At 41.8% G+C, this 25078-nt stretch overlaps 1 protein-coding gene across 8 annotated transcripts in view; it reads right to left on the bottom strand.

The window, feature by feature from the left end:
* Positions 1-25078, bottom strand: part of GIT2 (GIT ArfGAP 2) — a 65457-nt gene that overhangs the window by 18322 nt on the left and 22057 nt on the right. For all 8 annotated transcript variants that reach the window (XM_075568741.1, XM_075568744.1, XM_075568742.1 and 5 more), the window contains exons 6-14: positions 23816-23946; positions 19741-19835; positions 19428-19473; positions 14634-14685; positions 12307-12379; positions 10919-11016; positions 10367-10478; positions 7308-7450; positions 1469-1618 (exon numbers count right to left, since the gene is read on the bottom strand). In XM_075568741.1, coding sequence (XP_075424856.1) covers positions 1469-1618; positions 7308-7450; positions 10367-10478; positions 10919-11016; positions 12307-12379; positions 14634-14685; positions 19428-19473; positions 19741-19835; positions 23816-23946 — 900 coding nt within the window. The remainder of the gene's footprint in view (positions 1-1468; positions 1619-7307; positions 7451-10366; positions 10479-10918; positions 11017-12306; positions 12380-14633; positions 14686-19427; positions 19474-19740; positions 19836-23815; positions 23947-25078) is intronic.

Below are 25078 nucleotides of genomic sequence, written 5' to 3'. Positions count from 1 at the left end.
GGTATTCTGTTTTATTTGCCGTTGCATGAATATGCAGCAGGTGAACAATATTGCAATTCCAGAAGAGATGCAATGTATCAAAGTCCTTCATAACTATCACGTTTAAGTGAGGAAACACAGTATTCCTCAATTGTTACTGCAGATTTTTAGAAGCTGTGAATATAATAGACGCAGCCTCTAGTTGCAAACTTTTGTTCACATCGGTATCATGTGCATCTTTACAAGATGATTTTCATAGAATTCCCAATTAGACATTTTGAAAACTTCCACCCTTTAAAAATTGTCATTTTTGGGACACCGCATGTATATCTATATTTACGTATATGGAGCAATTAGAAAGACATGTTTTGTGCAGCCAGCCAAACGTGCCTGATGAGTTAGTGTGCAAACAAACAAATTCCCATATTTAAAATTTGGAGGTTAGGCATTAGGACTATAAATACTAGGGCTAGCACAATAAAATGAATTACACAGAGAAATGTAATGCAAAATTACTTGGTCAACCTGCATACCTGCTACTTTAATGGTATGCTTTGCAGTAGGCTACATTAAGCAACTGGATTTACAGTTGGAAATCTCAATGGGCTTTTCAAAGACAAATCAAGGATGAGAGAAAGAAGTAGGTAACATCACAGACCATGCAAGGACACCTTTGAAAGTAGTGCTATTTATATTTGAATATTCAAACTTCAATGCATTAGTTGTCGGGTATTACAGGCAGCCAGGGGCAGGACTGAACAACATGCAAATGTCTATTACTCTTGGCTTGGCAGCCACCCAATTTGACAAAACCCAAGGAGTAAGTCAGAGATATACATTACTCCAGCCATGTGTCAGTTTTTGAAAATGAGTGATATTTCAACTCTAAAGACACAATGATATTATTTCCAACTTCTCGCTGTATGTGAAAAAAAATGTGAGGGCAAACTAGGGTTAAAGCCAGGGTTATATCTGCTATAGTACCTGCTAATTCTTATCTACTCTGCAGAATTCTTCTAAGTTCTGATAATTCAGTAATAGGAAGTCAATACCAGCAAAATTACAACATATGTCTCATTTTTGGAGTGCAGTGTAATGGGGATTATACCAGTACCCAATGTGTTTCCTGCTACCTACACCCAAATTGGTGTATTTTTCCATTATTGCTGGTGATCCAATTTCACCTTCCTCCAGCACTGTCTAACTAGGAAAGGAGCAAGTGGAATTCTAGCTCATAGAAGTTTTAAGAGTGTTTTTAACTGGCATTTGTCAATGAGGCTAGACAAAAAAACATGCATTATTTTTCTTAACCAGTCAAATAGAACAAAAAAAAATGACAAGCAAATGTTTCTAATGGAATAATGGTCTTCAGAATGTCATGCAGACTCACTACCAAGCAGAATGAAATATTAGATATGTTTCTACTTTTATTTATTTTTACTAGTTAGGAAAGCGACATCAGACTAAATCAGTATAACTGTACCCTTACCTTTTTCTGCATGATTCGTAGCTCATCACTTAAGTTGTTATTAACCTTCATTAGCTGTTGTATTTTTGCCTCTGAGGCTACCAGGGCATTTTTAACCTCCAGAAATTCATGTACTGTCACTGATCCATCAGATAAGTCAGAATCCAAACTCTATGAAGAACAAAATACATATATCTGGTCAAAACTTTCCATTTTATTATTCTTCTTCTAAAAAAACCCAGCTTCGATAACAGAACGTGTCATTTGTAGCCACTAATGATGAGTCTAGAATATATTGCATAAATTTGGAATATGGGGATACAAAACAGGTTTAGCATTTGGTATGTAAAAAAAAAAAAAAAAAAAGGCAACAAACTGCATTTATGGTTTGTGGTTGAAGGAAATTAAAAAGATGGGGATTGTTTCATCCATGTCGTATTCAGACATTAAAGCATGATTAGACAGCTTAAAATAAAGGTTTAAAAAAAATAAAACCAAGTGAGCAAATCATCTACATTCAAGAGGCTCAACACAATTCGGCTCCAGCAATCTCAACTAAAGGTGAATATACTGAAAGCAAAAGGCCTCTTCCCTGCTACAACCACGTCACCATAATACGGCTTCCTTCTCCGTGCCTCACTTCCCAACACATGTTCTCACCATTTCCTGCCTTGCATTGAAGTCCCAGACTTCACATGGTCAGTTTTAAACCTAACTTTCTTAGTATTTCTCACATCTGTCTTCTAAAGACCTTTCCCTCCCTATGTTCGCTGGCCTCTCCTGTCTTCAAGATCTTTAACAGCAGTGATTTTCTGCTATACATGGCACAAATAATCTGTATACCAGCACTGCTGGGGAGATAGAGATATTGATCGATCTATAGTTATATATAGATATATATATATACACATACATACTGGTTTAAGTAACCCCCTTTAGGGTTACCATACGGGTGTAGTGGGTTAAAAGGAGCTATATTTTGAACTACTGCCCCTTTAGATAGAGTGTTTGCAAAGTGACCAGGGAGGGCCTAGCCCCGCCCTTTTTCTGCCTAGAGACGTGGAGTGAGGTGATAAATAGAATGGCAGAAGGATTCCAGCGCTCAGATCCTTGGAGGAGAGACCAAGGAGGGTTGAATAGTAAATAATAAGTAGTAAGTTTGTAAATAGTCAATTTAAGTTAGGGTAGGAGTCCCCTCTATTGGTTTACAGTGAAGGGAAGTGTCCTTTAAAGCTAGACCCCTAGTAAGGGAAGTTTGAAGAGTCCAAGCTTCAACAAGGGAAGATCAGCGTCCTTGAGGGGTTGCTATATCTGTAGCTCTGGGACTAATCTGAAGTCAGGATAATCAGCGGTTTATGATACTGAACCTCGAGGAGGATCTTGAGAGAATAAAGTACAGCGCACACCTGAAGAATTAACCCCTGCTACCTCACTACCACAGGACTGTTTGTGAGGTGAGCAGGATAGAAAAAAAAAAAAAAAAACAACAGAGTTAATGACCCTCTATCCTACCACAGCGAGGAAGCGAATATCCCAACTGGGACCCTGGAAATTTCCAGGGATTGAGAATCTCATAAGAGGTATGGGTAGCTAGGACCTGAATTAAAGAAACTAATCTCATGTTTAAGTGATGGGATTCCTCAGGAAAGAAGTTACGCATCAGCGGAAGGGTTGTACCTATGTAGCCTATGAAAAGACCGTTTTGTTTCATAACTACAAAGCTCCTGGCGCCTATCGTCACCATCTGTATATATACCCAGCCTGCACTGATCAGCACCTCAAAGGCAATACACCAAGTAGTCAGCAACACAGACATCTATGTAAACTCCCTTAGAGCCGGGCAGCAAGGGCTACATTTAGAAATAGGTATCATTTGCTACTCAATTTGCGCTGCTTAGTAAATCTAGCCCAATGACATTCCAGTTCATCAACTCCTTCACTACAGAGACCTATAACACAGGAACACAATTCAAGACACCAAATTAATGAATGGATACGAAAGAGTCAAGCAAACATTCACACATTTGGTGAATGTTCCCAACAAGCTTCTCTAGGCAGGGACTTCATTCTAATTATCCTGGTCTTCATTATATTTGTAGAACCAGGGCGTCTACCCTTACAGTGTATTCAAGCCCAGCGCAACGTCTTTATCTGCCGTAGGGCATCTAACATTTGATATGGTACCTCTGAATTAAAGAAACCCGATAGACAAGTCAGAAATCCTAAATGTGTTAAATAATTTATGGCAAATACTGTATTAGTTTACGAAGCATCCATTATTCAGCACCGCTTGAATTGATGCCACTGGGCGATTAGGAGAGTATTTTCTTTCAATCCTTTTTGGCAAGAATGTCACACAGTGTAATTCCTTAATTTGCAAAGATGTATGTGCATGGCTTGGTGTTGAGGTAGCAAGTATTTATAGACAATTTAGAAAGGCAAGGATCAAATACGGGCGGAGGTTTTACAGCAGATAAGAAGATACGCAGACTACATCGGCCAAGTTTTTATCAGCAGTCACACTGTGTTTCTATGTAAATGTCTGTGTTGCCAGAACGTATGTACGATTGACATTTACTTTTTTTACCTTAATATGTACAGCTTACACAAGAGGAGGGAAGGGAGATGTGCGGGGGGGGGGGGGGGGGGGAAGGTAGGATTAGAACTTTCAAATTCATAAAGGGTTTCAACAAACTGCAGAAGGGAAGCGTATTTCAAAGAGAGGAGCTAGTACAAGAGTTCATACTACTCTGAAGCTGGAGGGTGGGCGGCTCAGGGGAAGTGTGAGGAAGGGTGGTGAAGTTGTGAAATAGCCTCCCAGCAGAGGTGGTAGCAGTTAAAATAGTAGGAGAATTCAAACTTATTCGGGATAGACATAAGGCTCCTAGCTACGTAAGAAAGCTATGCATCTAATAAGGTCTAAAGGTTTTACACTAGATAGGAAAATTGCTGGGCTAAGTGGTTCCCATCTGACATTCAATTCTATGTTTCTATTGTAACCCCCACCCCCCCTCCCTATTGGGGCTACTACCGAGAGTTAAAGGAGGAGTATCCTAGACAGCCAATTACCAGGAAGGAGCTTAGTCTCACCCCTATGCTTGCCCAGAGACAAGGGGGGGAGAGGGGGGCAAGGAGTGTCAGAAATAGGAGTGCAGGGGGATTTCACCCTAAGGCTGAGGCCCCGGTGTCGGCACTGCACGTGCGCCTGCCAGTCTGGCGGCGCGTGCAGCCGAGATCCCTGGTCTGCGGTGAGCTGCAGGGGGAAAGGCAGGGGAGAGGAGTGGCGGGGGGCGCGGCCACGACGTCACCCGGCAGGTTCACCTCATTGGCTGAACCGTCGGGGGCGTGGCCTGCGCTCAGTCGCAAGCACAGATTTCCTGTCTTCAGGGAAATCTGTTCACACAACGCGGCAGGCAAGGTAGGTAGCGGCCCCGGCCCCAATGAGGGGCGGTTCTTGTCCCTGCAGTGCCCGCTGCAGCAGGCAGCGTGGACCCATCCTCAGACAACGGGAGGAGAGACAGTGGAGAGGTTTCACATGTATATAGTAGTGTAAATAAGTATATTAGGGTAGGCCTCACGCTGTTTTGTAGGTAGGGAAGTTCCCTTTGAAGTAAGGTTACCTTAGGGAAAGAAGAAACAGGTTCCTGGAACAGGGACACCTGTGCCCATTAGGAGTTGCCCAATCTCTAGTACTGGGACAAGTCTGATGAGGCAGCGTGGCCCTTTGATAAGGGAGCAGAAGGAGTTTATTAATAGTTCCCAAAGCAAGGCCCTGAGACTATGGAGCTGAAGAAGAAGGGGAAGTATCTATAAGGCTAAACGGCAGAACCTAAGGAAAGTCACGGTATCCCAGGAAGGCTGCGCAATACACAGCCACGAGGTTAATCAGAAACACCCTCAAGTTTCTCATGAATATTAGGTCTGAGTATAGAAGAATGCAGGGGACCCTCAGATGGGACCCTGGTAAAAGAAGAGTGACAAGATTATAGTGAGAGCAAGCCTGTCAACGTTTATTATTGAAGAATGTAAGCTGTTTGTAAAACCCAAGAACTGTGCCTCAACCCCGCCCATAAGCAGGTGGGGAAATATGTTGTAACGACTGAGTTGTACCAATAAAGACTTCTTGTTCTAAACTATAAAACTCCTGGCGCCCATCTATACCATCTGCAAGTATGCCCAGCCTGTGCAGACCATCACCCTGGATGAGGGTATGCACCCCGAGAAGCCCCTAACACCTATGTTGTAAACTCCCTTATTAGCTGGGCAGGGAGGGGTAACACTGTAAAAGGAAATCCTTCAAAAATCACATTATGGGGACTGTCCTGCCTTGGACAAAAGTGAACCAAGGACAAGCGGATTGAGACATGTTCATGAAAAAAAAAATATAAACTTAACATTTGCATGATAAACACTGGAGAGTTTTTACAATCTTTTAGTCTCATCCCCAAAAGATGTGTTAGCCAGTCCTCCAAGCTACGATCTTTGTTCACAAAGAAATTATGAAGCCTTCGTTAGTCAAACAGGTAAACATAAGTAACGGATATGATAGACACTAGTGTAGTTACTGTAGTGGCAAATAACTTTTTCTAACGGAGCCAGTTACACTAAAACAATGAAAAAAGGATAAGGCCCCGGACACGCTTACCGCTGGCGTGCTGAGGCGCGCTGAGGCTCAGGGAAAGCGGGTGCTTTCCCTGGCCTTGCGGTTGCTTACCGCAAGCACTCTCAGCAGCCGTCAAGGGGCGGTCCGGGGGCGGGCGCGTCACTGGCCGGGGGCGGGCCAGTGACGTCACGGAGCTGGTTCACCCTCATTGGGCGAACCGCTCACGTGACCGGCCTGTCTCGCCGGCAAGCGGGGGAATTTTAAATTCCCCCAAGACCTGCGCTTCCGCAAGCGCGCGGAAGCGCAGGTGAGCCCCTACTAAAGCCGCTCTAATTGCGGCTGCAGGGGCTCAGTGCTGAGCAGGAGCGCGCGTCAGCACGCTTCCGCAAGCACGCAGCAAACATGTCCGGGGCCTAAGAGAGCAAAGAAAGGAACAAAAAGGAACAATAGCAGACTACAGAGCACTGGTCTGCAACCCACTGGCCGAGCACACAGCAGGGAAAGGGAGACCTTAGGGCAAATCATCCCCTTTGCCTAGCAAAAGTGTAGAAGAATGCAACTTGTACCAAAATGTACCAGAAGCCAAGCACAGAGATGAGAGCAACTATACTGCTGGCCAGTGATACACAAGCAGCTGAGGTGTAGAGGGGAGTAAGGAGACTTTGGAGGACAGATTGGTTAAGAGTTTGTGTTACGCCCAAGATAAAGCCCCATTTGTTTTGTGCAAGCAAAGAGCTTACAGCAGCAGTCCAAGCTGCCGGTTTTTATTCCCCCCCCCCCCCCTTAATATGTGCAATCCACACAATGAGACGTAATTAGCCAAGTTGCCAATTGATCCGTTCTCCTGTGATCGATCAAGATTCGCCTTGGGGGTTCACTAAATGGTCAGTGCAGCAGAAGAGGACCAAAGATGCAAAGTTCTGTGGGGAAGATCATGTGACCAGGCAGGCACTAGATACAATTGGTGCACTGCTAGAGAGGGCAGGGCTCAAAAAGGTGTGTGCCAGAGCCTGTTTCAGAAGAGAAAGGGGGTGTGACTTTGTAAGTGGTTGATATAGAAACAAAAAAATGTGTGTTACATTATAACACATTAAAATGTCACAGGGTTTTTTTGCTTATTTTTTAATGCTACAAGTATTTTTTCATAGTACAGAACGGATTAAAAAAAAAAACCAAAACAAAAAAAAAACACCACCACAAATAGGATACCGCTTGGTCTGCAGCTTTAAAAATAAAAACAAACACAGACATATTTACCTTTTCCCTATTAGCTTTATTTGGAACGGACTCCAAATCGGCTTCTTCATCTGATGCAACACTGTCATAATCTGGTTGGTCATTATCTTGGCTCTCACGACTGTGTTGGTTGCTAATACTTTTCAATATTAACTCTACATTTTCTACAATAAATACACACATTAAAAAAAGGAAACATCAAACACAATGTATTTTTTTTTGAACACCGGAATTCCTCAAAGTAACTAAAATTGGCACCTCCAGCAAGGACACTGTTTTAATGTCTCATCTCAGCAATAGGTTCTAAACTAGAAGCTATTATTGATTTCCACAGAATTACCCATTTGCTGCAACAGAATTATAATAAATTAATAATGATTTCCAGTCTGTAGGTCTTGAAAAGTCACCTTAGTTGATGTGTGTATAGAGTTAATGTCCCATGCACCAACTGTTTTATTCCAAGGGAGTTTCTACAATATTGATCATGGCATGAAATGTACATTAAAGATCTTACAGGCATTCACAGATTTGTTTTTGTTTTTTTAAACGGGGACCAATTGTATATCTTCAACATGGATACATTAATAATCAAAGTTGACAAGTGCCTTCAATCAAATATAGTCCTATTCCCAACAACATTTTTACTGCAGATAATAGAGAGGTTATCGATCCTTCCTGCAAAGATCTCTTTATTGATCCACAGTGGCAGACGGTTATTTCATGACCTCTAAATGGCCATTTTATGCAGTTACAAGTTTTTTTTCCCCCATCGATCACTACATCCATCTATACTTACAAAAGGGCCCTGCAGAGGCCTGCTATAGGCTTCAACACCTTGCTTGAGTCACAAGATACAGAAGTAGACGTCGGTGCCATCTAGTGACGACAGGGCGTCTCGCAATAATGTATAAATCAAGCAAAACAGCTACCTCTGGTTGAAAGTTATTTTATACTGGCACCTTCTATTGTGCTGTTAGGCAGGAAATGGATAACAATGACCCCTATATTGCCTATGTCTCAAGCTGGTTTAATGTTAAATTCACATGATGTGGAAAAGAACTGTGTGGTGTCAAATGTTTTTCTTGGATTTTGAAATAACAGATCATGTATTCCAGGGGATTCCCAAACCATGGCTCAAGTACTACTTGTGGTGGACTAGGTTCTAGAAATTGGTATACACCTGTGATTTTTAAGCCTCTGTGGGAGGGAGGAAGGCAGAAGCAAAGAGAAGCATAGTAATCAAACTGAATATAGTTTTAGAGTTGTGTTGCAATAATTAATGCAAGCTCAAGGAAAGTAATAGTTTTTTTTTTTAAGGGTACAAATAATAATTTGACATACCTGTACAAATTAGGGAAACATAAAATTCTTCACTTTGTTATGATGGTGCAGAACAGAGTACGGTTGGTAACAGCTAGCGTATTTTCATAAATATGTATAATAATACAACGGTACCAAAAAAAAATATATATATATATACAGTAATGGACATTTTACTGTATGCTCATTTGCATGTCTAAGACAGGTCTGCAACCCCGCCTTTCACCATTATCACCCAGCACTTCCACTGCAGCAAGGGATTCTGAGAAATGACATGCTAATGAGCACACAGTGCCACCTTTTGCTTCAAAACCACTCAACATGGTTCCCTATAGGCTTAAGCTTGCTGCATGCTCACAGCTTTGAGCAAAGCCAGGGTTAAGATGCATAGCCAGTAAACATACCCAGACAGACTGTTTCGACCTTAATGGGTCTCCTCAGTGTGGGGTTGGTTATACTGGCTATGCAAAAAAAGAAGCAAGGGATAGGTTTTACCATACTTAGTTAAGTTATGGTGGGTAAAAAAAAAACAAATACAAAACATCCTCCCTCCCTCCCTCCATCAGAAGAGGGAAAAGTGCGCTCAATGAATAACCGAACAAACTAATAGTTTCTATTATACATTCAGGTGTTCATACATAATACAATGTGGTAATAAAGTATTTATATTACCATCATAAAACATACATATAACTGTCTATATATTTACACCTTGATGGACAAAACAAAAAAAGTATATATCTGTATACAATATATCAAACTACATCAAAGTCAAACAGTTCATGTACAACACACTTGTAGAACGTTGGAAGCGTGCACTTCATATGAAAGGTTCTTCAGCCTTCATGGACAATCAAATGAAAGAAGCGCAGAAAACCACCCAAGCAGGAAGATAAAAATCAGTTTATTGCATTTTTTGGCATTTGTTGTACCTTCCGTGAAGCTCGTTGATACCCCCCTGGTAGTTGTGAGAAAAAGAAGTGGACCAGAACATCTGGTCTCTACAAGACACAGACACAGAGTGGATCACGGTCGCTGAGAGCAGACAGCTGTAACCATACTACATGGAAGGGACAACAAAGTCCAATAAAGCCGATATCTTCTTGTAAGGGCATTTTTATTCCTTTGATTGAAAGTAAAAATGATTCTGTATAACGCTATGGTGGTCTTCTGCACTTCTTTCGTTTAGATTTATTTTATCCAGTTCCTTAAAGCTGCAGTTCAAGCTGCCGTTTATATATATTTAAAAATTAAAAATCCCAGTCAATGTGTGCATCAACACAATCTGCACACTGACAAGTGATTGGCTAAGTTGCAGTTCGATCCGTTCTCCTGTAATTGATCGCTCTGCTCTGAGTTTTTTAATTCACGTTTATTGCTGCCACAGTACAAAGTTATGTGTGGAAGATCATGTGACCAGGAAGGCACTAGATACAATCAGTACACTGCTAGAGAGAGGGCAGGGCTCAAGAGCCAGAGCCGGTCTGAGAAGAGGAAGGGGGTGTGACTTTGCAAATGGATTCTATAGAAAAAAAAATTCTTGCTACATTAGAATATATTAAAAATGTTTTAAAAAATAAATGTTTAAAAAATGCTACAAGTATTTTTTCATAGTGCAGAACTGATTTATTAAAAAAAAAAAAAAACTCACATGCAAGATATTGCTTGAACTGCAGCTTTAAGTGACAAGGAGTTGAAAATGTCAGAAATAAGTTAAAGTTTGGGCGACTGTCTAATCTCTATAAAATGTTTTAATTTACCCTTGGATGCAGTCACAGAGTTTCCCTGTTGTCTTCTTTTGGCATCGCTTAAAATGTCTATTACTAAGGTGGCAAATTCATGGGCATTAAAACGGGCAAGCTTCTGTCTTCCCTGAAATAGAAAAAATACATTTTTATTCAGCAACTGGGACAAAAATGTTAGATTATAAAACTTTCTCTGCCAGAGGCTTCAGCAACACGCTGCAAAGCACTGTGTTACAGGCCCCTTTGGCAGTAAAAAGTGGTTATATGCTTCTATTTTATTCCAACAACCAACACTTGGGGGTATAATTCTTTATACGCTGAAGCTGCGTTCTTGGTCGGAAAAAAAAATCCCCATTGAAGTTTGTGTGGATTGGCAGAAAATGGTATATGAAAAATAAGGCTTATAGCTGTATATAGAATAATGCATTTTTGTATTTAATGTTAGAAACACTTTAGGCCAACTCCTCCCCCAGAACTTTAATCTTCCTTCAGATTATGTATGTTGCTGCTACTCTACAGTGGTTTCCTGTTACAGAGAAATAGAATAGTATATGCATGGACTCTTGCCTGGTTCCGCGTTGAGGAGTACTCGGGATTCACAGGGAGGAAGGGGACAACGGTTGTCTCTGTTACAAGTGTACTGTGGTTCTGAGTGGCCAGCCAAACTGTAAACACAAACATAGTATTAAAACTAGGGTCCAGATTCACTAAAGGGGGACACGTTTTAACTCCTATGGGAAGTAAGAAGGGCTAAAGCTCGGCATCCTTTAGTGAATCTGGGCCCCGGTCTCACATAACAGATTTCGCTCTTCACCTGCATTCTAAATGAAAAAGGAGCGGCTCAGTGAGTAAAGACACCGACTGGCACTGAGCTTGAAGCAGGGGAACCTGATTCAATTCCCAGTGTCGGCTCCCTGTGACCTTGGGCAAGTCACGTTATCTCCCTGTGCCTCAGGCACCAAAAACATAGATTGTAAGCTCCACGGGGCAGGGACTGTCTGCAAAATGTCTCTGTAAAGCGCTACGTAAAACTAGCAGTGCTATACAAGAACATGCTATTATTTTGCATTTACTGCTTGTGACAATTAGACACAGAAGCAGTGATGACAGTTACATTTTTATGCAACCCAACAAGATCATAGAACCTCACACAACTCAGTTCCTCGCCCTAATTTAATAGACGACTTTGCCAAGTGATATACAAAATTTAAAAAAAGATCACTATCAAGATGTCAAATTGTGCACGATGGGCCCAAAGTAAAGGGAAAGATATTGCAAACACTACTTCCCCCCCCTTCAATATAACAGTTTAAAAGCGGTTAATCTGTGCAGTGATTTTCTTACTGGTGTTTCAAGGGGGGTGAGGGGGGTCAGAGAGAATTAGGGGAGGGCACAAGGGACGTGCAGTTACATAGAGTTCTCATTTCTGTTATAGTAGATTCATAAATATACCTTGAATATAAAATAATATTTTAAACATTTTTATTACTAGTGGGGACAGCAATGTATTGTCTGCATCTGCTGGCAGTGAATGGGTTAAATGAACGTGCCAGTGGCTGAAGCCATGGTGCCTTCTCCCTTGCGGAGGCGCGCTGAAGTTGTGGGAAAGTGGGTGTTTTCCCTGGCCATGCTAGACGCGCTGTGGGGGGCGTTCCTAGCGACATCACGGAGCTGATTCACCCTCATTGGGCGAACTGCTCACGTGACCTATCTGTCGCACTGAGAAATCAGTTTTACTGATTTCTCACGCAACGCGCGCCCCCTCCTGCTTCCGCGTGGACGCACGCTGCATGGACGCCAACACTGCCTTAAGGCAGTCTGTTCGCTCAGCGTGCGGACGCCTCTGCGCTGTTTGCGGTACCATGGCCCCAGCCTAAGGACTGTAACCCCACTAGATGCAAAAAGCAAGCACGTTAAGGTTTATTTATTCTTCACTCAATATAAAAAGTAATTACCTGCATCAGTTTCCCGTCTGTCAACTTCATCATAAACATCCATTGCCAGTTCTTCAAATAAGTGGTTACTCAACTGGGAAAAAATGGAGTGCATTTTAGCAAAGGCAATTTTACCATTGTATCTACAATTAACACTATACATGTAAACTAATGAAATGATAGAGCCTTATTACGAATGTAAATCACTATGTTCAAAAGAAAATCGTAATCTCAAAATAATTTAGGCAACTGCTTGTAATACAGATGGCAAGAGATGATTATTTTTGGAAATAGATACAAATATGAGGCAGACTTCATATTAAAGGAGCAATCCATGGCGGGGGTTTTTTTTCTCCATTTTTTAAATACAGGATTGAAGCAGGGGGTCTCCGGTGCTGAACCCCATTCATTTCAGCTCCAGGGACACCCTGCTTCCAGAGAGAACTACCTCCGAAGAGGGTGGCGGTATCTCCTGCAGTTTTAAGCCACATGGGCCAATAGAAATCCGCACTGAGTGACATCACGCCTTCCTATTGGCCTGCAAGGCCCGGCAGCTTTGAAAAGCGGCCATATAGTGAACCCTGGAGTGGCTACCGGCACCCACTATGAAGGCAAGTACCCCCGGAAGCTGGGGGTCTCTGGAGAACAAATTAATCGGGTTCAGCTCCAAAGATACCCTGCTTCAAAACTGCATTTACTTATTTTTTGTTTCAATTTTTTTATTGTTTTTCGAGAGAATGACATCTTATAACATGTTTTAACATACATCTGTTACAACTTCAAATCTTACAGCAAGAAGAAATATTAAACATTACATTACATCATAAATCGCATTTTGTTGTCTTCATTTCTTACATATTTATTTTCGTCTGTTGTATTTTACAGAACTTTTGTTATTTTATTTTCATTTTTTAACACATTTTGGGGAAGCAGCCGCTTCCAGACATATCTCTCTCAGAGAAATTCAAGAATAGTAGAGGGAAAAGCAAGAAAGACAGTGTGGGCTAGGGGGGGGGGGGAGGGTGTGTGTCTTATTATCTCCAGATTTATGTGACCCAATTATTCATTCGTTAATTGTCTGGCCATACTGACCAAACCTTGTGGAATTTATCCACCTTTTGACCCAATTGTGCCGAGAGGAGTTCCATTAATCTTATTTCTCTAATTCGTCTCAATACTGTCTGTTTGGAGGGGGCGTTTATCTTTTTCCATGCTGCGGCAATCGAGCAGCGGGCCGCTGTGAGGACATGACTTATCATTTTATTCTCTTGGGGTTGCAGGCCCTCTATTGGTTTAGACAGCACCAGGGTCAGCGGGTCAACCTCCATCTCCACCCCCAGGAGCTCTCGTATCATTGTTTGTATCATGATCCAGAACCCCTGAATTTTTGGGCATTCCCACCAGATGTGAGCCATGTCTCCTCTGTGCCCGCATCCTCTCCAGCACAAATCTGAGGATCCGGGGAAAATCTGGCTAAGCCTACTCGGGGTTAGGTACCAGTGGAATAGAATTTTATATATGTTTTCTTTTATTGTGGTACAAATTGATGTTTGAGAAGCCGCTTCCCAAATATCCTCCCAGTCTTCCCTATCTATTTCTAGGTTTAAATCTGCTGCCCATTTTAGCTTATAGCTATGGTTAGAGTGTGTAGCTTTAATCGCCAGACCCAGATAAACCTCCGAAATCAGTCCTTTGCCATAATAGCCTCTTCTGCATATTTTCTCAAATCTTGTTAGGGGCGAAAAAGCTGAATCTTTTGTAATTGTTTGTAAGTAATGGCGAATTTGTAAGAAGCTGAAAACTGGGAGGTTAGAGATTTGATATTTCAAAACTGCATTTATTAATAAAAAAAATTATAAAAAAAGGCTCGGCTTGCCTCTTTAAGGAATCAGTATTAATCATAATCAAAATCCGAAGTCAGAAAAACTAATTTGTCAATAAAAGATGTTAAGTCGCCATTATAAACAAAATGTAATAGTAAAGGCAAATAAGAATATAGTGATCAGGTCAGATGATAGACAATACCTAGCGCCCCTGTCTGTACTTTATAGGGGTATATATTTGAGAATTAAACTAATAACTCAACATTATAAAAGTACAAGTTGAGCAGACACACTTGTCTCAGAACAATGGGTACTGGTTAATAATTCCATGTCTGCCTACCAAATATTTTATTAAAAATAACACTACAGTATTTTACATAACATTACACAATATTTTTTAACAATGCTTTCAGACAAGTTTATCTTGGTTTTCGGAGGCTGAAACATATTCAACTTCACGAGAAGAAAAATAATGGGGGGGGGGGGGTAGGGGGGAGTGTAAAGGAATGATAGTTACACACTTACAGACTGAAGTTTTTTCTTTGCTGCTTTAGCCAGCTCTGATAAGTCAAGACTGCTACAGAACATAAAGAAGACAAAACCAGGAGTTATTAAATGTGGTGAATATTTAATACACAAGAATAAAATAGAGAACTGATAATGCATGTAGGTCAGTTAACAGAGCACAGTCAATATAGTATGTCAAATTCAATGCCATGTTTGCCCCGTACATAAAATGACTTGCAAGTGAACAAGTTAGGTGTAAGGGACTAAAACTCACAACTCAATCATTCTGAAACATTGGATCAATGGACTAATGAGAGTTTGGGTTAGGAAGATAACAATGAAGATTGATCAGTTTCCATGGCTTTCTTTCTACCTTCTCAACTTATCTTAAGAAATAAATGACAGCAGCAGTCCTGCCTGCTCACAATTTTCTTTTAAAGCTGACCTGGAGCTGTTCTGTGGTCTTGCGACCTCCCGGGAGTTCATGCTTTCCAATTGCCAAATAGGCTTATCCTCTGGCAAGTATTCACGGAGGTAGACACAAAATGGCCATGGGTTCAGGGGTCGCTCCTATTAGCAACAAAGTTGCAATGTCATCAGCAGAGGATATTCTGACTTTGTAGTTGTGTCCTCGCTGCCATATTGTTCATTTTCTGTGCGTACAAACTGGCACCAAAAAAATACTACTAATATCACGGGAACCGGGGGATGCCTGGCCGTTGGGGGATTAGATCATGGATGTTTTGGGGGAACCTGATGGCGCATCAGGTAAGCTTGAAAAAAACTATTTTTTGGGAGGGGCAGGGGATAGGGGGAATTGCTACTTCAAATACTTATAGGCGTATTCACAAATCAGTGATAGCTGAACAGCAGACTGTACGCTCTTTAAACAAAAGACTGTAGTTCAACTACTGTAACACTAAAACCCCAAAATATTAGAAAACATTTATTCATCACACTTTCTAACAAACAAAATAAACTCTCCAGATCACCATCTTTCAGGAGGTAAGTACAATAAGGTGATCATAAAATAACAGCTCAAAGCTGCAATCGCACTCTTCCTAGAATTAGTTTCAGAATCAGAACTGGCGGTTCCCCAGCGCTGCAGACCCCCCTCTAGTTCACAAGATATTTAACATTTAATTTTACCAGGATATAAAGAGAGAAAAAAAATTCGATGCCGGGGTCAGCCAATAGGAAATTGCAATGTCATGACCTGATGACACTGCGGCTTCCCATTGGCTTGTAGAAGTGAGGTTTGGATGTTTGCCATACTGATTTTCCCAAAAGGGACCACAAACATGAACACATTTACAGGTAAATATCTCAGGAACCATGGAACAAACAAAAAAAGCAATGGAGTAGGGTGCTGCTTTAAATGTATATAATATTTAAAAATCGCACAGCATGCTCACAAACTGGTAAGAGATGTGAGAACACATTCACAGTAAGTGTAATCATAAATGTGGTGTTGGTTATTTGCAGCTACTGTACTCCTTCATGGAATGCGATAAACATAGCATTATAATTACATTCTCCGAGCGCTACTTCACTTTCCTTTAACAAAAAGGGGTTTACTGGTTTCTGAACAGGCTATATACTGTATTTAAAAGAAACCTTCAGGGATGTTGGGAATAAATGAACACATGCTTGTGTGTTTCAAAGAAGCAAACATCTTGGGACTAAGGCTCTTTGCTGCCAGAGGAAGTAACAGGCAGTGAAAGTGTTAAGTACACGTGCACACAGACTAAAATCGTCAAATTTTAATGTGCTATTAAATAGTCCTACAGAAGACTAACTTGGTGAAACAACTACTATGCGACAGAGGATTCAGGTATCACTTGTATAGAAATCAGGCTTGAGAAATATTGTTACATACACTGTACAACCGAAATGCGTGTCATAAGCTAAAGGTTCATGTCATCTAAAACGGTTGAGTAATTTTGAGTAACTTTGCACTAGTATAGACAAACCCCAATATAGAATGGTTTACTTACAGCCGCCTTATTTCCACACGCATAGCCGCAGAACAAAACAAAAATTCATATTATGGACGCAGCATTCACATACAAACACAAATTCATTCAACATTTCCATTAACTTTTTCTACATTATAAAGATGCTATTCAACAAAGGCTCTTTGCAGCTGCCCTGCAGCTGTCTGATTCTTACATGGTGTACAAAAACAAGAGCTTTTCAACAGCTGAAGATATTTACTGTGACAGCAGCTTAAAACTTTGTGAACTTAAAAATGTAATAAACATGCACATGATCTAAAAGAAACTCAAGGTTCTCTCATCTGTTTGAACAGAGGAGTAATCCAGGCACACAGTCTTCTCTTTTAGAAATGTATTCAGCAATCAAACAACCAACGTTTCAACTGCCACGCAGTCTTTGTCAAGGTGCGTGGCAGTCGAAACATTGGTTGTTTCATTGCTGAATACATTTCTAAAAGAGAAGACCATGTGCCTGGATTACTCCTCTCTTCATGTGAATCTATTGGGACTTTTCAGGACAACCCCTCCTTTTCGTGAGCACCGGCAGTTGACACTTTTTTACATACAGATGAGACGTGTGCCAGAGCTGCTTTACATGTCTCATCTGTTTAAGCAGGACAAAACATTTTGTGGAACACACTGCCCCATCAGTGAAGATATGGAGTGCTAGTACTGTCCATACACATGCATAAGATGTAACGCAAGTGACATGAATTCAAATGGAGTTCAGTTTGTACAGCAAATAAAAATATCCCTTGTGAGCACCTTCACATCTCAAGACAGGGCTGCAACCCTGTCTTTCCCCATTATCTGTTAGCATGCAATGCTTCCAGTGCAGTCAAGTATTCTGGGAAATGACATGCAAATGAGCATTCACAGTGTCACTTTTTGCTTCTTTTCCATTTTAACATTAACTCCTATAAGCTTATGCCTGCCGCATTACACAGCTTTTCAACACAGCCTCGGCTAAAGAATGGCATTTTAGTTTGTAGAACTTAATGATTAAGTACCCGTTTTAAATAAGGAGTTGTGAAGTAATTTATAAGACTTCCGGAGGAGCGTAATAGAATAAACACCGCTCGTGATGGAAGAGTGGAGACAAACTGCTGTGGCGAAATTTCAGGGTCAAATATTGGAAAAACGAAAATCTCACTAAAGAGCTTTCCACCGATTCAGAACATGACCAGACAGCGAGGATGTTACAGGGGAGCGAAAACATGACAAATGGACAGACACTTGTGAAATAAATACATTGTGTGTGTGTCCATTTACAGAATACATTGCTGGCATGTTCTAAGCAACTTACTTTGGACAAGCTACAGCCGTCAATGATAAGAAAAGGCAAAGGACATGGCACACAGCGGGTAATAACACCAACAGCAAAATGGGCATTAAGAACTAGTACATGGCAAGTGGAACAATGTCAGCTATTTCCACGAGTAGACTGGCAGCACTATGCAATTATTTGATAGCAATAGCAGTATACATCAGTAATCAAGGTAGAGCCCCTGAAATGGTTACTGTGAGGAACAAAGTGCCAAGCACAGAGCCGGCACGATCCCTTCCAAATCTGCACTCTAGATGTAGTACATATTATGACTTAGTAAGTCACAAAATACCAATATTCTTGATATGGCAATATTATACAAGTAAATAAATGGCAGTATTCTGGGAAATATCAACAGAGTTGATGGAGTACTAAGAACATCAATTAAATAATATGAAAAAACAATACAATTGTAATAGTGATGCTACCAGACAACGACGCACGTGATTAATATGTACAGTGAATGCTTAAAACATCCTCAAGGTGAGGCGACACAGAGATTCACACTATTGGATAACCTGTAAGAAGTTAAGTATGATGCCAATAAGTGTCTCAAAATAGTGTCTCTGATAGGGTAGTCAGAATATTTACTACATCTAGAGTGCAGTTTTTAGAGGGATATAGTGTAGGCTCTATGCTTGCCACTTTATGAATTATAGGTTCAACTTATCCCTATGCACCGCTGTATATGTTCCAATCATTACGCCTTGACTTTAATTAGGCTGAGCGGTCGGTCATTTATAGTTGTTTTACTAATGCGAGGAACATGCTGTAGCTGTCCTGCCTCTTCTCCAGTTGTCTAAGGCCTCGGCCATGTTCCCTGCTTGCTGGTGGAAGCGCACTAACGCGCGCTCCCGTTCAGCACTGAGCCCCTACAGTCGCAATTAGAGCGGCTTTAGTAGGGGCTCGCCTATGCTTCCGCAAGCGCGCGGAAGCGTAGGTCTTAATGGAATTTAAAATTCCCCCGCTTGCCGGCGCAACAGGCCGGTCACGTGAGCGGTTCGCCCAATGAGGGCGAACCAGCTCCGTGATGTCACTGGCCCGCCTCCGGCCAGTGACGTGCCCGCCCCCTGACGGCGTGTGCGGTAAGCAACCGCAAGGCCAGGGAAAGCACCTGCTTTCCCTGAGCCTCAGCGCGCCTCAGCGAGCAAGCAGGGAGCCTGGCCGAAGCCTTAGTCTTTGCTGTGGTTTGTAGTAGTAGTACCTTAACATTCAATGTAAACCTCCCATTGTTGGCTGGGTCATACGCAGCCATCTGCCAAACAGCTGGCAGCTATATCTTCAACCCTTTAATTATTGCAATGTACGAATCCACATACTTATTGTATATTTTATGTGGCATTGCTGATTTTAAAGGTTTGAATGTCACCGTAAGGGAATACACCATGAAAAATGAAAAAGGTATTTATAAAAAAAAAAATAAGTGCTCAGAGATCTGTTACATTCAACAGCTGGGTGTACGTGAACTATATTAAATATTATTCTTACCTGTCTGCCATTTGGGGTATAATAAAGTGCTGCCCGTTTCTGTGATCTGAAAAATACAAGCGTTTGAGTAATAGGTCAAATTCGACATTCACTCCAGTGGGAATAAAACTTCCAGCAACTACCATTCTCACTGTATTTATATATAAGTTTAACTGCTTCAGCAAGCTGCTATTCTTATCTAACTGGTCGTCAGTACTTCTGCGTTTAGACTAGAAAAGCAATGATCTCATTGTGCAGGCATGTTCACTGGGTGTTTGTTCCTAAAAGGAAATATAAAACGTTTGCTTTAAGGGCCCCGCAAATATTCACTCACCTGGTTTTCTGCCACATAAATAAAATGCTAATCTGTCAGTCAGCTCGTGCTGTATTTCTACTAAACGATCTACCAATTCGTGGTGGCCTCCTTGTCTATAAGAAAAAAGGATTGTTAAATACACACACACACACACACACACACACACACACACACACACACTTTTCCCTTTATGGTCAACAAACTCCGTGTTGACAACCTGACTTCATGAGATTTCGATTCAGGTCTCAATTTGCAACATTGATCTCTTATTTCAGAGCGGTTCATAGGAAATGAGAACGGATTAAAAAAAAAATTAAAAACAACTCACGAGGACATGGAGGACGGTTAGTAATACTGCAAGCGTGCCAAAACCATATACACTTATTACACCCTCCTTTGGTGCTGAATGAGCTTGCAACAGAGTCCACATCAAACTGTAGCAATGTCTCCGGCTGCAAAGCTGGAGCAATAAGGATCCAAGTGTTGGTTATTGAGAAGATTTGGTAACAAACACACAAGTTTTTTTGCCTTTGATAACCTAATGCTGTTTTATTGCGTCTGCTTGCTGCAGAGAGAGTTTAATACACAAACCATTTCTGCTTTCACATTTTCTGAAAGTGCTAAACTCTCTTATGGGTCAACTTGAATTTTGAAACAGTTTAAGCTTTAAAAAAATGTTGAGATAATAATACCCTCTATCAATACAACTACCCCCCCTTATTTAACCAGATTAAAAAAGACCTAGAAATCTGGAAAAATCACCAAATTTCATGGTTTGGGAGAATGACGGCAGTAAAAATGAACGTTCTCCCAAGACTGTTGTATAATTTCCAAACCCTCCCAATTCCGGTCCCACAAACATCGCTTAAAAACATGCAGTCTTTAATTCTCCAATTCATATGGAATGATAAAAGGCCCAGAGTCCCTCTGTCAGTGATGCTCTCGTCTAGAGAGAGAGGAGGTGTGGGCGTCCCCGACCTAGCAAAATACTATCTTGCAGCACAGCTGAAGCAGGCTGTAGTTTGGAATTGCGACCCGGCCTTAGCTTCTTGGCTAGAGATAGAGTCCCACTACGCTCGCCCCCTCTCCTTCCAGGTGGCAATGTGGTCCGCCGGCAGCAGCGGGGCCAAGCCACCAAGGTTTGCCCTGGGAGCAATAAGATGCACGTGGGAAGTATGGCTTAAATGCAAAGGGAAGTATGGTCTGGTAGCATCCCCCTCACAGCTCACCCCCATCTTCGGGAACCCCAAATTCCCACCAGGGTGTTCCCCAAGTCAATTTGACCAATTTCAGAGTCACAATATTAGGATGGTGGCCGATCTGCTGCAGAAAGATGAGATCGCTACTTTTCAGGCGCTTAGGGACAAATTCGAGATCCAGGGCTTCCATCTGTTTAAGTACCTGCAAGTCCGGCACTTCCTTTTATCCCTCTCCCCAACCTCTAAATTCCCCAAACTAACCAGATTCGAAACTCTGTGTGCCAAAAACACCTACCAAAAAGGTCTGATCTCTCAAATATACAAAGGATTAGAGTCTCCTTCCACATTACCAAACCATCGATACATGCAAAGATGGTCTGAAGAACTAGGCCTATCAATAGGCCTGGAGGACTGGGAGGAGATCTGGGAGCAGGCCCCAAAAACATCAATTTGCACAACAATAAAAGAAAACATATATAAAATCCTATTTCAGTGGTACCTGACTCCTGCTAGGCTGAGCCAGATTTACCCCGGCGCAGTTGACCTGTGCTGGCGGGGATGTGGTCAAAAGGGGGACATGGCCCACATTTGGTGGTCATGTCCGGAGATACAGAGATTCTGGACCATGATCCAGAGGCTCATACACGAAGTCACGGGACTATCCCTACCCATGGACCTTCACCCCTCGGGGGTGCGTGAAATTTTCTAGGGGAGGGGGCACGGCGCTTAAAGAGGACCTGCGCTCTTCCCCGCAACATTTAAATTAAATGCCGGGGGAGTGTGCAAGGCCCCTAAGTCCCTTAACTCGTCTCTGGCGACGCGGCATCAAATGACGCTGCGGGTCCCATGACGTCGCGACATCAGAAAACATTGGAGAAAAGGTATGGGGAGGGAGCAAGGGAGGGAGGGAGAGCAGGCAGGGGAGCACAGACAAAAGTTTGTGCACCCCTGCTTTAGTGGATATAGCCCCATTACACTTTATTCAAATATCTTTATAACTGTGTTTTATATAGCGCTTTTCTCCCAAGAGGACTCAAAGCGCTTCACAATTGCAGTACAGTGCGCAGTACATATTAATTTTACAGACAGTCCTTGCCCCGTAGAGCTTACAATCTATGATTTTGCTGGAGATAAAGTGACTTGCCCAAGGTCACAAGGAGCTGAAACCGGGAATTGAACCAGGTTCCGCTCATTCAAACTCAGGATCATTGTTAAGCCTAAGGCTAAGGCCCCGCTCCCTCCGTCAGCGCTCCCGCACTGCAGACAGGCGGGGCGCTGACATACACAGACCGCGATATGCGGTCTGTAGGGAGCGGGAGGGAGTGGGAGGCTTGAGCGGGAGGGGGCGTGGCTTGAGCGGAGGGACCCGCTACTCTCCCCCCCCTCCCTCCCTCCACGGGCTCGGGCTGGAGCTGCTGATTGAAGTAATCACAAGCAACACACACACACACACACACACTCATACACACACACACACACACACACAGAGGCAGGCACTCCACACTCTTTCCCGCTCCCCAAAGCCTCTCCTCCTCCCGAAGCCTCCCCTCCTCATTGGCTCACAGCCACACCACGTGACGCGTCAACGCTAGGGATCACAATTCTCTTGTATCCCCTAGCAGCTGACGCGTCACAGCGTGTAGTGAGCTGTGCAGCCAGGGGGGACCGGGACCGGCTCGGGAGGATTCCCCTGCTGGTGGGGAAAGCCCGTGCAGCCGCCCGCAGCGGGTCCCAACCCTTATCTTCTTCTGTGGAAACCCTCTCCCAATGTTATATATATTCTGTGATCTAACTTTTATTTGCTCTCTTCATAGACCTTGATTCGTGTCCAGCTTATTATATACATTTTTCCATGATGTGTTGTATATCCAAGTTTGGAACAATGCAGTTTAACATGTATGCTTCCAAGCCTGTATGTTTTATTGCATGGTCTATGTCAATTAATGTATGCGCCGCCCCCCATGTCGTGACGTCGATTAGAGGGACTACATAGTTCAGACTCTGTCACTGTGGACCATAATGCACCCCATAGGAAGTTCCAAAGCGGAACGAAACCCATAAGGTGGTCCAATATCTTCTTTGGAGCGCTGTGTGCTGTCTACCGTTTTCCACATTATCAAAGTTGTGGACGGATTGAAGGCTCCCATTGGCTGCGTCAACGCAGTTACATAGTTACATACCGAGGGAAGCCGAGTGCCGGCAGCTGTGTTTTCCTTGATGTGTGGTAGCAGAGCGCCGACGCCATAGACCCAAAGTGGTCACAACACCTGTTTTTTACTTGGGAGCATGTTTGCACTTTTGGGCTCACTGCTCACTATATATTTTTATTAAACTGTGCTGTACTATATGCTTCTTTTGTCTTTACATGCACCTGGGGAGTTCCTGATATTTTGTAAGAGATCAGTAATCGGATCACCATCCTCCTACCATATAGAGTGAGTCTATTTTGCAGTTTTTCACTTTGCACTTTCACTCACTATATGTAATTTTAGAGAGTGCGCGCTTAAGGTTTTTTGCTGTATCTTCTACGGGTGTTGGGAAACACCCTTCTATCAGCTGCACCTCTCTATATTCACCAATTCATTCAACTTTTGTCTATCACCAATATTACACTTACATTAACTTATATGAGCGCTTTTTCTTGGTTGCAAAGATTACTTGTGTCAGAAACATTCCATTATATACAGATCTATGTCCAGTGGTAACTTTGTTCCATCAACAGATCACTTAGCATGAAAACAAAGATTTCACACATTTAAATAAAATTACGGTCACATTTAGCATGTCAAAATAATAGAAATCAGCCCACAGTAAAAACTGTTGAATTAAAGCGACCTGCTGTTTTATACGAGGAATAATAATAAAAACAGATAACATACTGTACGGCCAATCACCTTGCATAATCAATTGGCGTTTTTCCAGCAGAATCTGGAGTTCCCGGATCTGCACCATATACCGCAAGTAGTTCAGCCTGTTGGATCTGGCCTGCTTTGGCTGCAACATGAAGGGGCGTGCTTCCCTTTTCCTACCAGACAGATACAACAGTATTACAATTTAAATTCACTGCCGGTAATAAAAAATGTATTTATTTTTTTTAAACATTTCGAAAAAAATAAAAAAATAAAAAAACAAAGGCAACAGCAACTTGAAGGGAACCTCTGGATATTATTTATTAAAGCTGCAGTTCAGTCAATATCCTGCATGTGTGTTTTTTTTAATAAATCAGTTCTGTAGTAAGAAAAAATACATTTAGCATTTTCTGTTTTTAAAAAAACAACTTTGAAAGACCAATTTTCTTGTATTCTATTTTAACAGCCATTTGCTAAGGCACTGCCCCTTCATGTCCTGTCACAAGCCCTGGCACACCCCTTTGTCAGCCCTGCCCTCCTTCTAGCACATGTCAGTGCAGGAGTGCTCATGAATATTCATGAGCTTCCACTGTGAGAAAGAAGCAGAAAAAAACAGATCCCTTCACTAATGATGTCACCAAATTTCGCCTATCAATACATGGAGAACGAATTGACCTGCAGCTATACAGTTCTTTGGGTAATTAGAGATTGCAAACATGAAACTATTGAAGTAAAAAAAGACTGAACTGCAGCTTTAAATAGACAGATAATTAAGAAACTGCAACTGTGACGTGTTTATGTTTCAGAGATATATAGGTCACACCAGCAAACCTCTTCAAGTAGAGAAACCCTATGCAGTGGAATGAGCTGTGCTGCAGGTAGTGAAATCTTTTAATGGATCAACATAGGTGCTCTTTTTATAGGTCATCATGTGAGATGGATCTTGACATGAATTAAATGAAAACAAAAAAGGTTGAAGATATTGTAAGAGAATGAACACAATTCGAAAGACAACTCACATGGTTTACAAATATTTTCCAATCCCCTTTAAAGAAAAACGACTTGAAAATACTTTGCAAAAAAGCAACTGAGAACAGTAATAAACACATTAAGCAGATCACTACTTCTCGCTCACTTTAGGTCATAACTGGGACTACACTGTGCTTTTTCATGAAATGTAAACACAGGACAAACTGGTCTTTTTCATTTAAAAGTAGTAACAGTTGTGAATAAAATGTTATGCAAGTGAAAAAACAAAAACAAAATTAAACTAAGAAGGTAATCCAACTGATATGGTTCTTACGACAA

Source organism: Ascaphus truei, chromosome 13 (assembly GCF_040206685.1).
Source record: "Ascaphus truei isolate aAscTru1 chromosome 13, aAscTru1.hap1, whole genome shotgun sequence".
Taxonomy (NCBI): Eukaryota; Metazoa; Chordata; class Amphibia; order Anura; family Ascaphidae; genus Ascaphus; species Ascaphus truei.
Note: the sequence above shows the minus strand (reverse complement) of the source record. Positions and strands in the feature narration are given on the sequence as shown.